General features: G+C 52.4%; 6 protein-coding genes across 6 annotated transcripts; 2 read left to right on the forward strand and 4 right to left on the reverse strand.

Annotated features, from left to right (window-relative positions):
• Positions 1–672: 672 nt before the first annotated feature.
• TGAM01_v205062 (ribosome biogenesis protein n) lies at positions 673–1,520 on the reverse strand (the record flags this gene model as incomplete). The annotated part of the gene is made up of 2 exons (XM_018803485.1): positions 673–1,452; positions 1,518–1,520. The coding sequence occupies 2 exons, from the start codon at positions 1,518–1,520 to the stop codon at positions 673–675; spliced, it is 783 nt and encodes a 260-aa protein (XP_018663182.1).
• Positions 1,521–1,819: 299 nt separating this feature from the next.
• Positions 1,820–2,458, forward strand: TGAM01_v205064 (hypothetical protein; the record flags this gene model as incomplete). The annotated part of the gene is made up of 1 exon (XM_018803484.2): positions 1,820–2,458. One exon carries the CDS (start codon positions 1,820–1,822, stop codon positions 2,456–2,458), a length of 639 nt encoding a protein of 212 aa, XP_018663181.2.
• Positions 2,459–3,096: 638 nt separating this feature from the next.
• Positions 3,097–5,825, reverse strand: TGAM01_v205063 (TTK protein kinase; the record flags this gene model as incomplete). Its single annotated transcript, XM_018803483.1, has 2 exons — positions 3,097–3,903; positions 3,975–5,825. The coding sequence occupies 2 exons, from the start codon at positions 5,823–5,825 to the stop codon at positions 3,097–3,099; spliced, it is 2,658 nt and encodes an 885-aa protein (XP_018663180.1).
• Positions 5,826–6,900: 1,075 nt separating this feature from the next.
• On the forward strand, positions 6,901–8,127 carry TGAM01_v205065 (hypothetical protein; the record flags this gene model as incomplete). The annotated part of the gene is made up of 4 exons (XM_018803482.1): positions 6,901–7,032; positions 7,093–7,141; positions 7,233–7,992; positions 8,070–8,127. 4 exons carry the CDS (start codon positions 6,901–6,903, stop codon positions 8,125–8,127), a joined length of 999 nt encoding a protein of 332 aa, XP_018663179.1.
• A 542-nt stretch (positions 8,128–8,669) lies between these two features.
• Positions 8,670–10,018, reverse strand: TGAM01_v205066 (hypothetical protein; the record flags this gene model as incomplete). The annotated part of the gene is made up of 2 exons (XM_018803481.1): positions 8,670–9,239; positions 9,356–10,018. The coding sequence occupies 2 exons, from the start codon at positions 10,016–10,018 to the stop codon at positions 8,670–8,672; spliced, it is 1,233 nt and encodes a 410-aa protein (XP_018663178.1).
• A 3,263-nt stretch (positions 10,019–13,281) lies between these two features.
• TGAM01_v205067 (delta-1-pyrroline-5-carboxylate dehydrogenase, mitochondrial) lies at positions 13,282–14,763 on the reverse strand (the record flags this gene model as incomplete). Its single annotated transcript, XM_018803480.2, has 1 exon — positions 13,282–14,763. A coding segment is annotated over one exon (1,482 nt), but the record flags the coding sequence as incomplete, so codon positions are not given.
• Between the last annotated feature and the right edge of the window lie 687 nt (positions 14,764–15,450).

Raw genomic sequence — 15,450 nt, forward strand, 5'->3', positions numbered from 1 at the left:
GCGGCGGCAAAACGCAGACGGGAAAGGCAGGCTTGGTTGGGCAGAAAATTAAATTATCCTTGTCACCGCCTTTGGCAGGGTCCCCGCTATCCACTTTTGGACGACCGAGTTTTGCTAGCCTGGAGTCGGTGGCTGATGGTGCTAAAAAAAAAAAAAAAAATTGCGATGGAGGCGTTGATAGAGACGCTGATAGAGGGACTGATAGAGCTAGCAGATTTTGATAACTGCCGAGTTTGACATTTGATAGGCTTCATAGCATAAGGTACCATGATTAGACACCAAGTATTGTAGTAGATATAGGAGATACAGTATTAGACAGACTTGAATACATGGGCATGCCTGTTGTTACACTGTACATAGCTCAAATGCGTTGTTGACATTACTTTATGCTTCGAAACACATTCAAGATAGGGATATTGCAGTGCCAGATTGACAAACTTCTTTCTTGTATTATTCATAGACCTTGATTTCTTTGAGCATCGACGAGGACCCGGATATCCTCGGAAGTCTTACATCTCCCTAACAGATCTCATCTAGCCTTTGCTTCTTTTATATGTCTTCACCCGTACCTCCCAAGGTAGTACCCAACGCCCAAAACGCCAATACATGCACCTTTTGACAGCCGTGGCTCTCAACAAACAATAACTGAAACCACCACTCACTCCCAGTAACTTAGACCAGCAGCACACTGTTGATGCATCCCTCGTTCTCGGGGTTGTTCGTCACCTGAGCGTATCGGCCCCAGACAACCTTTCCTCCGGCAGTAACCAGACCCAACTCGCTAACATTGACTTCGAGAATGGTACCCTTGGTCAAAACGCCCAGCTGGGTGTACAGCGGGTTCTGCGGGTTCTTCTTAACACTGATAATAGGCAGCTGCACAGTAACTCCCAGCTCAGGGTGTGTAACATTGGCCTTCTTGTAACGCAGACCCATAGGGCGAATGAAGCGCTCGTACTTGGGGTTTCGTCTGGTGAAATCGGGTCCAACAAAGGTAGGCTTCGTAATGACACGCTTCCACGCCCTCTTGTGTGTCTTCTTGCCCGTCTTGACAACCTTGAACATCTCCTCCTCGCTGATACCTCGCACCTTAGGCAGCGGCACGCTAAACTTGGCAGCCTTCTCCGCACGCTTGTTCTTGATGGCGCTGCTGAGGGCCTTTGCCGTGGACGGGTTCGATCGGTCGAGCAGGTACGAGGGCAGGGGCTGCGTAGGCTCCTTCTCGTCCGCGGTCTTGACGTTGCGCTCCTCGTGGGCCTTGATGGCCTTCTTCATCTGGATCTTCTCATTGTGGCGCTTCTTCTGGTACAGCTTGGCTTTCAGACCGCGCAGGTTCTGGGCGTCTTGCGAGGCCTTGTGGCCTTCACGGGCGATGCGCTTTCGGGTTCGCTCTTCGTGGTCGAGACGGCGGCCGTGCAGCTTGCGCCATCTCTCCATATACTCGTTCTGAGGCTGCAGGGAGTTAGAATTGCCATTTCGATTGCCATTTCATAATATTCTTCAGCTCTAAAACATACCATGTTGGCGGTGTTGTTTGTCCTTGTCCTGGACTTTGCTTCTATGCAGTAGTGGAGACTAAGAGCCAGGTACGGTGCAAAATTCCTAGCACTCAAGAAGAAAAAAAATGTTGGCGCCAAGATTTCATCGGCCCCCGGCGCCACACTAATCCGGGCCGGCCGCAGAAAGTCGCAAAGCGCAAAGCTTCATATCCAATCGTGCGATTGAAAACACCAGACCGGGGAAAGGCCGTAAAAGCTGCAGAGGGCCCGATAAAAAAAAGACAGAGTCTTTCAACCGGTTGCTCAAAGCAAAAATAATAATGAGCAGAGCACTCCTTCGCTCCGTGCTGGAGCTTAGGGCCCCGAGCTCTCGTCTCGCCCCTCTATTCGCACAGCCAATCCGTCACATGCTGCCTCGAAGCTTCAACACCACTGCGCCAATCGTCGAGCCCGTTGCGCAGCCGCACGTCAACAATGCACCGAATCCTACCGAAGACCAAGTCCGCCCCTTGGCCTTCAAGAAGAGCCACCCCGCCGAGCCTCCCAAGCCAATTGACGACTCTGTCAAGACTCTTCTGCCCCTCCTCGCCGCTCAGCCAGGCCACTACATCACTGTCCATATCCATGGCTTCCCCTACCTTGTCCAAGAGGGCGATCAGATTCGCCTGCCGTTCAAGATGCCTGGCGTCGTTCCCGGCGATGTCCTGCGCTTGAACCGCGCCAGTGTTATCGGCAGCAGAGATTACACCATGAAGGGTGCACCCCACGTCGACGAGAGGGCGTTTGAGTGCCGTGCTACGGTCTTGGGTACAGAGTCTGAGCCGCTGCGAATCAAGGTCAAGACGAAGAGGAGGCAGAGGAGAAAGCGCCAGGCTAAGAGCAAACATCGATATACCATCCTGCGGATCTCAGAGCTGAACATTAAGAATGTGGAAGAGATTGAAGAGGCTTCATCATGATTGCTGCTGAAGAGCTCATGAGAGGAAAAGAGAATAATGCGAATTGGGTGCAAAAATGGCAAGGAGAAATTAAATGATGTGGAAAATTTGATAAACGATGTCACGACGTTGTAAGGCAAATGTGTATCATCTAGCGTTCAGCATATATGGATATTGCTGGCTGTACAATAACAAGAAGGCGCAAAGATAAGAGAGAAGGAAACAAAACATTACAACACAACACCAATCAAGAATCAGGTACCAAAAACAAAGCCAAAACAGTCATGAGATGTGACATTCAATTCTACGCCATATCGCAAAGCAGCGTCTCCAATAGCAGACCTATCTCTCATCCAATCCCGTCCAATTCATAACAAAAAAGCCCGCTATAATTCAAAGTAGCGTGTATGTACACCAAAGAAAGACAAAAGAGTTGCAAAAAGATGTATGTAAAACTCCTCAACACCAAGCTGGTGATGCCATCGTGAACGTCGTAATAGAAAAAAATGTGTTCCTTTTGAACTTGGCCAACACCTTTACTTCCCTTGTCATAAGTGTTTCCTCAAATTAAGAATGTCCCAAAAGTTCATAGACTTTGATGTTCTTGTTCGTAGCTGCTCGTATCCTTTTCATTGGCGCTCTGATCCAAATTATTACTATTAATGAGGCCTGTTCCCCACTGCTTTTCTTAGACTGCTCCAGTATGCTTGTGGCCAGACGCTTGCACCTTCTGACTCTGTTGGCATGCGTTCTCGGCATCTTGTGACAACGCTCTGAATGATTCTTCCCAGCAGCTCTTCGTCGATGGGAAGAGCCTTGTCGCCAACTTCGGCAGGATATAAGAATGGGTCAGTGTCGTGAAGCAGTTCTTCGCATGTCGGGCGCATATGCTGGTCTCGGTTGAGGCAACGCTTCAGAGTCCTAATAAGCGAAGGGGGGACGGGAGCGCCGCCCATGCCACGAGAGGGGAACTCGATGTGGTGTTCCCAATTAATGATGGCCTGACATCTTGCCATCTGGTTGGCAATATGGCCAAAAGGTGGTAAACCATAGACCATCTGGTAGAGAATACAGCCCAGAGACCACACATCGCTGGGCTTGCCAAGCTTCATGAGCTTAGGGCGACCAGGGAAGCGACCTCCGCGCGGGTTGTTGGAGTCTAGCAGTGACTCGGGAGACATGTAATTGGGGGTGCCTATCTGAGTTTCGCGATGGACATTGACTGTCTCGTCGGTCTGAATGGCATTGGCGATGCCGAAATCGATAAGCTTGAGTCTGCCCTTGACAAGGACGAAATTGGCGGGCTTTAGATCTGAGTGAACAATGTCATATTGATGAACAGCGTGCAGGCACTCCAGCATCTCTTTCCAGTAGAACCGCACAAATACAGGGTCAAATCTGGAAGCTTCAGGGTTCTGGCGACTTGCCAAAAGAGCGTTCAAGTCTCGCTCTCCCATTTCCATGACCTACGTGATTGCCAATGAGTTAGTAAATCCACATTTGTTATAATAATAAAGCAATGAAAGGAATTACTCACCAAGCTGAGTACTTGCTTCTCCAGGTTCATCTCGTAGGCGAAGAGGTTAATAACCCGATCTACTCCCTCGAGCCTCCCGAGGAGATCAATTTCGCCCTTGTACCCCTTGATAGTCATTTCATCGGCATTCTCCAAGGCCACGCGCTTTAAAGCAAACATTTGTCCGTTCTCTGCAGTCACACGATACACCTTGGCGCTGCCGCCGCGGCCAAGGCAGTCAAGTCTCGTGTAAGTTTTTCCATTTACCCTTAGCACGTTCCTTCGCTGTTTGGTTGAAGTTGAAGTTGCTGCTGCGCCAGTAGCTGAAGTAGCCGCCTCCATAACAGACATCTTGGGAGGTGGAGGTGGAGCAGGTCGTTGGGGGGTATTGTTTGCGACTGGTGCCAGTGGTTTCCGTTCTGGTGAAGCCGGCCTGGCGAAGACGGGATCAATGCTCATTGGTCGCGCAGGGGCCTTGTCCATCGGATCGTCAAAGGAAGATTTCGGGCGCTTGTAAGCGGAGCGGATGTCATTTTCCTTTTCGCTTGTCGAGGGTATATTGGCGGGTATATTATGATAGAGCACCGATTTTCTGTAAGGTATTTCCTCCTCTTCTGCATCCTCCTTCTCTCTTTCTAGGGGTGCATATCGCTGCGGCTCTGGTTCAGGGTCAAATCCACGCGGCGAGGGTCGCCCAGATCCGGGACGGGACTCCATGCTAGAGTAGTGTCTTCTATGAAGTGCTCTAGCTGAAGCACTTGCACTAACAGGGCTTCCAGAGTTGAAGTCTCGATTACCATCTGCATAGTAATTAACTTCTGGTACATCCTCCATCGGTTGGTCTTGGTCTTGATCTTGCTCCTGGTGAGGGTTGTACTGATCCATTTCTCCTTCGCCTTCAGCATCCTCTTCACTCTGCCGCCGCCTGCCACGTCGTGCAGGGCCGCTCAGAAACGTCCCGGGGATCTTGCCGGCACGCTTGATGCGCATCGAACTCTGCGGGTTGCCATTATCATCCAGCCGACCTTTAGCTGAGGCATGTCGTGAGACACTACCATAGGCTGCAGGTGCCGCCGTGTTACGTGCGACAGTCTCGGGAATCTCGTAGTGCTCGTACTCATCCATCTCTATAGCAGACCTATCGACGGCAGAGCGATCAAATGATCGCCCCGATGATACACCGGCTGAGCCTGGCTTGCTACGACTGCCCGAAGAGTTGGTGGAGATTCTCACGACGCGGTTCCCATTTGCAGGTGTGTTGATGTCTGTTGGCGGCTCTGGCTTCTCATCGGCGGACTTATCCCTACTAGCTGGGCGACTAGACTGCTGGTGTCGCTGTGTTGATCGAGAGAAGGAGCTTGAGCGTCGTTTTGAAGGCTGGATCTGGCTCAGGGTTTGCGGCGTGTTGCTGAGCCTTACTACTCTTTTCCTTTGTGGGGGGCTTGTGCCATGTTCTCTGGCAGGACTCGAGGTCCTCGATGTTTTGCCCTCGGGAGCTTGCCCGCCGATAGAGGCTCGGTGTCTTCCGCGCTCAGACATGGATGATATTGACGCCCCCAATTGGCTGGTCCGTCTTCGAGTTCGTGGTGGTGAAGGTGGACGCTCCATGGCCTGGGCGGCAGACTCAGATCGGCCATCGTTCAGAAGCGCTTTGGTGAGGGCGCTCAGCTTCATAGGCACCGGGATCTCATCCTCGGAGCTGTCATCGTTGTACTGGTTGGCGTTGCTTTGGGATTGCATCGCTTGGGCCTGCTGGCTCTCGCTCCTGGTCATGGCTGATCGTAGAGGAGGCTGGCGTAGAGCCTGTTGTCGCTGCGAGACCCTCCGGACAGGGCCGGCGGCCATTGGGGTCGGCGATGCAGCCGTCGCCATGGTCGGTATCTGCGTGCCGGCGGTCAAGCGGGGATAGAAAAAAAAATGGTATTCGGTGAGCAATTCACAGTAGGCTGTTTGCAAATTAGATTAAGAATACTTTATGTGTGCCGCTTCCTCATTCCGGAGGACGGAAAGCAATCAAGAAACTGGAAGCTCTATTGCGTAGGGGTGCATGTTCAAGGATGAAGAGAGCGGAGAGAGCTAACTAGAGCCAAAAGATTATTTTTGCCTGGGTGATGTTTGCGAAACAACGCTGGCCAATCAGCGCCCGCCCGGTTGCTGTGGGCAACGTGCAATTCCAGGAACGGCGCCGGCGTGGCACCAGCGCTAGTCTGCAAGGGTGGCTTCTAAGTGCGACAAGTTGAAATGGCACTGGTTCATGTTGTTGGTCCGGCTGTGCGTCAATGAATATCTGGCAGTGATGATGAAGCTGCGAGATGGGATTTTTGCCTTGTCTTTGCAGATTTATGTGTGGTTGTGGCGATGCCGCATGTGACGTGGAGCTAGCAGGTACCGGTACGCACTACTTGGTATTTGAGCCTAAAGGGCAGCTATATGAGCTGTTCGTGCTATCAGCGCTGCTGTCTTGGTATTTGTTAGCATTTGAGGCAGAAGAGTGCTACAGACATTGGCGCATTATGCGCTGCTCCCCTATCAGATAATCCCATCTTTTTACATCTCGGCAAGAGAAATTCCAGCTGAAGTCGAGCGTTGCTCATATTTTGGGTAGACTTACCTGTGTAAGCCGCAACGTGCACGCCGTACCTCTACTTTGATATCCAGTGCCGCTCCGAAGGCCTCCGAGTACCCGCCCAATTGGGTCCCAAACTCCGCCGTGCTCTGTGCATTTCCTTACAAACCTCCAAGTTACAGTGGCATCTCTCCGTATCCAGGATTCAACCTCCACTAACTATACCGTGGCCTTTTTTTTGATCCACGTCCCCTCCTTCTTGGCGCACATTGCGCAAACATCTTTTGTTCATCTTCTATAACGTGTCTATATTTGATTGCTCTTTTTTACTTTTTACTTCTTATTTCTTCCTGAAGATTTCCATCCGTCAATGCTGGCGACATGGCGGCTCTTCGAGGCGGGAGACCAAGCTCTCGCGCCATCTCCCTGATCCTGCTTCTCGTGGCCTTCTTTGCTGGCGTCAGCCTTGCTTCTGTCGGTGACCAGCTGGAGGATTTCAAACGATGTCTCGACGTGTGTCCACATTACTCGCAATTGGCTGGGAGACTTTACTAACGAGTCTCTGAACAACAGGTCTGCAAGCTCGAGAACTGCGGCCCTGGCAAGGCTGAAACTCCAATTCGTAACTCTCCCTCCTCTCTTGAGCTCGATATTCGCCAAACAACGAAAAGCACACCAAGACAGGAATCTTCAGCTAATTAGACGACCAATAGCCCTCTCCCGCCGCCTCCTCCTCTGGGACTGCCCCGCCGAATGCGACTACACCTGCCAACACATCATCACCGCCTCCCGCGTCGCCTCCGATCTCAACATCGTCCAGTTCCACGGCAAATGGCCCTTTTACCGCTTCATCGGCATACAGGAGCCCTTCTCCGTGCTCTTCTCCCTCGGCAACTTCTGGGCGCACTGGCAGGGCCTCAAGAAGATCCGCGACCAGATCCCGGCCCACTACTCCATGCGCCCATACTACGAGGTCTTCTCCTACTTTGGCCTCGCCGCCTGGACCTTCAGCTCCATCTTCCACACCCGCGACTTTGCCGCCACCGAGCAGCTCGACTACTTCGCCGCCGGCGCCAGCGTCCTGTACGGGACGTACTACACCGTTGTGCGCATCTTCCGGCTCGACCGCAAGACGCCGCGCCGGCGCTCGGTGCTGCGCGTGTGGACGCTGCTCTGCGTCCTGCTGTATGCCTGCCACGTCGGATACTTGAAGCTCTTCCGCTGGGACTACACCTACAACATGGCCGCCAACGTCGTCGTTGGCATCATCCACAATGCCCTCTGGAGCTGGTTCAGTTTCCACCGCTACCGCAAGCTGGGCCGTACTTGGGCCATGTGGCCTAGCATCGCAGTGGCGTGGGTCATGTTTTCCATGAGCATGGAATTGTTTGATTTCCCGCCCTGGTTGGGCTGCATTGATGCTCACAGCTTGTGGCACCTAATGACGATTGGGCCAACCGTTCTGTGGTACAAGTAAGTTTTGAGCTACGTAGCAGTGCACTCTTTGTTCTAAACTACGAAATACGTTGCTGACTCAATTCACCCAACAGTTTTCTCGTCAAGGATGCAAACGATGATCTTGCCGGAAGCGAGAGATTAAAAGCTTGATAGGTAGGCATGCCGACAAAAGAGATGGAGATGCCAAATTTTTATACTAGTTCAGTAAAAATAAAGAAGGATGATACATAGAGAAAATATCCAGAGGCGTTCAATTTTGAAGAATATTTGAAGTATAACCTTTACTTCAAACTTGCTTGAGAATTAAAAATAGCAATATACCCTACAATAGCCTCCTTCAATGGGTATCTCCTCCCAGAGCCGAAAATCCAGTGCGTTTCTGTTTCCCGTCGCACATTTTGTTATTCGTATACCCAGTCCATATATAAATAAAATAAATAATTGATAAAAGATGATGAAAGGTATTCCTCTGAATCCTACCCGCCAGAATCATAAAGCCTCCAAAAACTCCACAAATCCATTAGACTCCAATTTTTTGAGCCCGTCCAACGGATCTGTTTGCTCCTGATCGAATTATCAAGTTCATATAGAGATTGATATCTTTGTAAGGAAAAAGAAAGAAGCAAGGGAGTTGAACGGACAAAAAGTGATTGATAGTGTCATCGCATCATCACAGCAGAGGGCGCGAGCAACTATGAGCTTAACAAGTCTCGCACAGACAGTCCTCGTCCGTCTCTGTTGCCGCTCGTCGTCCCCCGCCTGTCGCTATTGAGCATCAACAATGCCGCAGTAGCCTCTTGGTCGAGGTCACTCTGCGGAAGCAACGCGGGACTAGTCAACGTTGACCCAGAAGCAGAAGTGCTACTGTGCGTGTAAGAGGCAATGTTGTTGTTGTTGTTGTTGTTGTTGTTGTTGACAAAGCTCTGAGGCCCAAAGGCAGGAGATGTTGTGGTTGATCCGCTGTAGCTGTAATGTCTGTGGTCGGTCGAGACCGACGAGTATGAGTGCTGGCGATGCCGAGAGTCCTGAGCGTAGAGCGCAGGCGAGACTGAAGGCCGCTGAGGAGCAAATATGGGTGATGGAGCCTCGGAATCAGTCATTTCGACATCTGCAGACGGATCTTCTCTGAAAGTTGGGTGGAATTCGCGAATAGGAGGTAGGGGGCTATGTGAAGCCTCTGGCTGGTTCTGCAGAGACTGTTCTTGCTGGGCCTTTAACTTGGCGACGCAGTCCTCTAGGTAGCGGACATATTCAATCGAAGCCTGATGACTTGTTAGTTGGCAAATTACGCTGCGTATCGTATGACTCGCTATTCGTGGGGAACATTTTGTGGACTGCTGATATACCATATTGGGGGCGGTAATGGTAGTAAACGAACCTGTAAGATGGCTAGCTTGTGCATTTCGCCAGTGCACGCCGGAATCATGCTCTTCAGCAGTGCAAACTCCTCATTCATCTTGCTTCGTCGTCGCCTCTCAATCAGGCTGTGGGCAGTCTTTCTTGCGATTTTGCGCCCGGCGGCGCTGGTTGCGCTGGGCTGCTTCTTCTTCGATTCGCTCTTGGCCGAGGCACTCCCGGCACCGGCCCCGGATTCGGAGCCGGGAGCCGAGTTCTTGGCGCTGGCTGCCGCCGCCTTGCCGCCCGCCTTGGCCGTTTCCCTTGTGGAAGTCGAGCTCCCGCTGGATTCCTGGCCTCGGGGCTTCATCTGGATAATCTTCCTGGAGCGCGTAGGGGGAGGAGGCAGGGCAAACGTGGTCTCCTTGGCCTCTTTATTTGTTGCAGCGGACGAGCGTCTTCGGGACTTGACCGTTTCGGCCGCCTGCATGGGATAAAGCGTCTTGGGCGATGTGGCAGTGTCCAGGCCTAGGCTTGTGGGCGAGAGCTTGGAGTCGACTGGTGAAATGCGCGAGGCATCGGCATCGTGAATGGCCGGAGGGGGCAGCTCAAAGGCTAGTTGGAGAGAGGAGAGCTGCTGGATGCCATCCTTGCCCCTGATATCGGACGAGGAGCCAGGAGTAGGGGGAAGTGTTGGACGAGGCATGGCAACCACTTGGGATTAAGTACCCTCGAGGTACTTCCTGCCCTTATGACAAGTGCTCTGTGTAAGCAGGACCTGTTTTGATGCAGACTACCAACAATACCGGGCCCGGGAAAGCCAAGCTGGGATCGGTATCTGGGACTAGTTCTCAGGCTATCGGCCACACTCCGCGATCCGCAATCGCACGTTTCCGTAGTGGTCTCGGGCCTGATTTGCTCGCATCCACTAACACGCGAACCTGAAGCCCACGGCAGGGCCGTATGGCAAGCTACTTTGCCGGAGTGGTACGCGGCACCTGGTGAGGCGCAGCCAGAAGGCCTTTTTTCCGGCACTAAGTCTGCTGTAAGTAGAAGCTTAGATGGTGACGACAGCGGCACACTACCCACCAGTATGGACAAAATCAAGATGGACTTAGAAAAAGCGCACCGAGTCCGCGGGCGCCGTGTACGTGGACTGGAGGGAACGGCAGCTTAGACCGAAAACTCGGGGTGCCGTCGATGCAAGGGTTTGATGCAGCTGGGTGGTTTGGCAAGATAAGCTATGGCTGGAGCCTTTGGTGGTGTTGCAGACGGCCTTGGCTGCGTCTGTTTGTCCTCGTGGGCGTTTCTGTCTCTAGCGGGACTGTGGTCGTGTGAGAATTAAAAGGTTTGTATCTCCTTTCCCGGTCGAGTATGCTGTGTAAAAGAAGAGCCCGTTTTGTTTTGTATTAGGGGTTGAGATTCGGTGGTGTGGACTTTGGCTTGTATCACGGCAGGTTCACAAGACAGAGTCGGCAGCACGAGACCACTTACGCACCCTGGAAGGCAGAGAGCAAGGGCCAGAAGCAACAATCCGCGGAATACGGAAATTGGTAAGAAAAAGGACCAAAAAGAGAGATGGAAAAAAAAGAAAAGAGAAACAGGTGAGCGTAAGAGAAGGGAGGATGGAAAATCCGCTTCGCTCATGGCAGCTTCTCACTATTTCACTAAGGCGGCCATTTCTCTCCTGATAAGGCCATTCCCCTACCCGAAGCGCTACACTACAAACAATCACTGAGAAACAGAAGAGCGGGCAGACGCCATTTCCCCCAGGCGAATCTGCGTCCAAGGGCTCCCCAAGACCAAAAACCGTCGACGAAAACGTGCCTCTGCCAATTGACCAAGCATCATCGAGAAAATGGTCGCGTGCTCCCCATGGTGTCGCCGCCGAGCCGACGAATCAGCGGCGCGGACGGGCCCATGTGGTGAGCCTCGACCCTGGGAGCAGACGCCAATGCAAGCTCTCTGTGCCGCAAATCTTGGCCTCTTGTCTGCCTCTTTCTCTCTCTCCAGCTTGTTTTACTGCCTTTTATCCCTCGCTGGGTGCTTTTGGCCCACTTGCCGTCGACATGGGCGGTTTCATCCTCTTAGACCTCGCCGGTGAGTCTCGTGCTCTCGTGCTCTTCCGGCCATGTATAAGCGGCTAAGGGACCATGGGGGAGCCTAATAAAACACAGTGAAAGCAGTCAACCTGTCTGCTATGGCTGGCTATTGCCTGTGCTATGCGTGGCATTGAGTGGTGTTCCCAACGCCATGGCGCTCTCCGTGGCTGTTTGCGTTCAATCCTAGCAGTTTACACGCATGGCACATGCTTGTGCGTCTTTTCGTATCGTGTACCTTCTTTGTCTCTTCGCCAAAAGCCTCACAAAGCAATGCTTTGATGACATCTGCACAGACCAAGAGACCCTCTCTGACCATCCACTTTTATTACAGCTTCTCCGGGGTTTGAGCAACCCACGTTGGATGAGCTCGCGTGTCCAGTGGCAAAAATTGTCTTCCAAGGGGCCGCTATTTCGGCTGGCCGATTTCTATAGCCAGGTCCCCTCTGTATGTAAGTGGGAGGGTGGTGGGTTTGCGCCACGCAATACCGGCGTTTGCGCTAGAGAAGAGAGGAAGATAAGCAAGCGAGTTCTAGAAATCTGCATGGGATTCCAGCTACTAAGCCAAAGCAGCCCATTGAGCTGGGAGTAGTGGCTTGCAGGAATGTCACGTCACAGTTTGACAATTTTATAACACCGACTATCGCTTAGTGTGTCTCAGTTCTTACTCGCACAGCTTGTCATAACGTGGTTGAACGGAGGAAGTTGCACGGAAAAGCTCAACATGTGCTCGTCCCCAACAATGCCGTAAATCAAAGTCCGTTCGAGGTACCGGCATATAAGGTGCAACCCTCTCCACAACGGCAATTCGGCAAGCCCATATTCCCCAGACTGTGCGGAATATAAAGTGGGATGATTTGGGGGAGGAGAAGACGAGGAGGAGGAGCGTCCACTCAGCGTTGACTTACACTTCTCGCTGAGAGCTGCGCCTCAAACGTACCGTCAGTAACATGTAATGCAAAATGCGGTCTCGTCTCGGAATTATCTGCTGTAGCAGCAGCTCGGAACATCCGGACGTTTGAAATAGTCAACATGGCGCCCGTACTCTATAGTGAGGCCCTTGTCATGGAAGGCCTGTCCAGCTCGGAGCAAGCCTCGTTTATACGAGGAGGATGGCACACTTTTTGAGAGACAAGACGCGTACCTTATTTTATGTTTTTGCCTTGTGGCCGATCCCCAATGCCAAGCTTTTTACTAAGATTCTTAGTTGTATTAATCTTATGAGCTGTAATATTTTTACACAATCTTGTTAAGCTTCTTTGAGTCATTCGCCGTACTGTTGAATTTTTGACAAAACCACCACCTGCTAGGACTGGTAATTACTCGTGTGATATCGACAGCCACGCGGCTGAGCGTTGTGTGCAAGGAATAAGATTTTTCACAACAAGGCGCAGCTCAAGTACAATCATGCCATCTTCGATTGACTTTTTCAATTCAATGCTGCGTGAGATGTCCTCCCCATCCACTAGAAATTTTATGCGGTCAATTCAAGACTTTCACAACGTGCAGTTCAAATACAATCATGTCATCTTTGATTGGCTTTTTAATGCTACATAAACTGTACTTTCCATCTAACAGAGTTTCTATGAGGCCCAATTGCGGCATAGATGAAAGAGAGAAAGTATCGCCTCCATCTCAGCATACGCTTGGCTAAAGAAACCAATGAATTTCAAGTCCCTACTGCCAATGTTGGAGGGGCTGATATACTGGTTTTTGGAGTTAAGCGTGTGCAGAAATTAGTGCGAAATACCCTCCCTTTCATCTAACAATAATATAAGTAGCAATACTAAAAAGACACAACGCCATCCATCAAGTTTAACCCCTATTATATACAGTATTTTATATCAAGTAGAGCTTAGGTAACCCCTACTTAAACCTCATTGCTAGGATACAGCACCTTTGTGGTAGTCGCAAACTCCTCCTTGATCGATCGAATGTTGACAAATCTCGTCAACAGGTTTGCGCTACCGGCCTTGTCGTCGGTGCCGCTGGCTCGGGCTCCGCCAAAGGGCTGCTGGCCAACCACCGCACCGGTGCTCTTGCAGTTGATGTAAAAGTTGCCCGCGGCGTTGCGTAGCTTCTCCTCTGCGAGGCGCAGTGCCTCTCGGTCGCTGGCGAAGACTGATCCCGTCAGGCCGTACTCGGAGGTGGAGTCGACGAGCTCGCAGGCCTTGGAGAAGGCGTCGGGTGCGGCATCGTCGTAGACGTATAGGGTGAGGACGGGACCGAAGAACTCGGTGGAGAGGTACTTGTGAGAAGGGCTGGAGGCGCGGTAGACTGTGGGCTGGACGAAGTAGCCCTTTGATGAGTCGTAGGTACCGCCGACGACGAGCTCGAGGTCCTTGTCGCTCTTGGCCTCATCGATGGCGCCAGAGAGCTTCTTGAAGGATGCCTCGTGGATTACGGGGCCGACAAAGTTGGCGTGATCCCAGGGGACGCCCTGCTTGAGGTTCTTGGTCTCGGCGATGAGGCGCTCCTTGAACTCGGGCCAGAGAGACTTGGGGACATAGGCGCGAGATGTGGCACTGCACTTTTGTCCCTGGTACTCAAAGGCACCGCGGACGGTCTGCACAGCGGCGTTCTCGACATCGGCTGATGGGTGGACCAGGTGGAAGTTCTTGCCGCCCGTCTCGCCCACGATCCTGGGGTACGATCCGTATCTGCCCTCGGCAACACCCTGGCCAATGGCGCCGTACAGCTTTCGGAACACAGCCGTGCTGCCAGTGTAGTGCAGGGCCGCAAACTGCTTGTGCTCCAAGACCGTCTTGGTAATCTCCACGGGGTTGCCGGGCACAAACTGGATGACATCCTTGGGGAGACCAGCCTCCAGCAGGATGTTGTAGACAAGCCAGTTGGACGCAATGGCATAGTCACTGGGCTTCCAGACAACCACGTTGCCCATCAGGGCCGGGGCGCCAGGCAGGTTGCCCGCAATGGCTGTGAAGTTGAAGGGGCTGACGGCGTAGACGAAGCCCTCGAGCGGGCGGTACTCGAGCCTGTTCCAGACGCCCGGCGAGTGGTGCTCGGGCTGCTGGCTGTACAGCTCCTCGGCGTACTTTACGTTGAAGCGGAAGAAGTCGGCCAGCTCGGCGGCGGCGTCGATCTCAGCCTGCCAGGCGTTCTTGCCCTGGCCGAGCATCGTGGCGGCCATGATGTCGTAGCGGTACTTGCCGGCGATGAGGTCGGCGGCCTTGAGGAAGACGGCGGCGCGGTCGGCGAAGGGGAGCGATTCCCAGGCCGGCTTTGCGGCGAGGGCGGCGTCGATGGCCTTGGAGACGTCGGCGGGAGTGGCAGTGTGGTAGGAGGCGACGGTTTTGGAGTGGTCTGAGGGGTTGAGCTGTTTGGAGAGAGAAGAAGTTTTAATCTAGAGGGCTGCTGTTAGCTGTGATTTGCAACTTTTTGGATCTGAGAGTTCGTATATGTCCTTGTACACGACACAATCGTCTCTTCATCAGAGTTCAACGCACCTGTTGGCCTCCCACGACAACGGGGACTTCCAGAGGAAGCTTCTGCTGGAGCTTCTCCACGGCCGCCGTCAAGCCCTCTCGCTGCTGGCTGCCCTTGGCATAGTGTTGCTGTTACACGGACTCGACATTAGCATCAATGCCAAGATTCCTTGATTCTCTTGGATCCTTCACTCACGTTGGGCTCGTTTGTAATAGTCGGAGGTCTAAACGCCGCGAGTGTTGCCATGGAAGCCCTTGCGGTTCGGCACCCGCAGTTGCGCAGGCCCTTTGCGCCGGCTCTTCTCAGCATAGCAGACTGCATTGTGTATGAAATAATGGTGGAAACGGAAAACGCTATTCTTCCCTCGTCGTCGAATATGGTATCACAAGCAAGAAAAAGATCTACAGAGAAGAGAAAAAGGGAAAAAGCTGGAAAAGAAGAGGCTCTTACCCCAATTTCTTATCTTTTTATCCTGCCATCATCGTGTGTTCCCAATAGCTGTCTCGGCTTATCGCGGGTTAAAGACGATTGGGGATGAGGGGCAGTGGGGGCCACCACCATGACGTTAGCAGGCCTCGACCCTAGAATTCCC

This window comes from Trichoderma gamsii, assembly GCF_001481775.2.
Source record: "Trichoderma gamsii strain T6085 chromosome Unknown Scaffold_15.2, whole genome shotgun sequence".
Classification (NCBI taxonomy): Eukaryota; Fungi; Ascomycota; class Sordariomycetes; order Hypocreales; family Hypocreaceae; genus Trichoderma; species Trichoderma gamsii.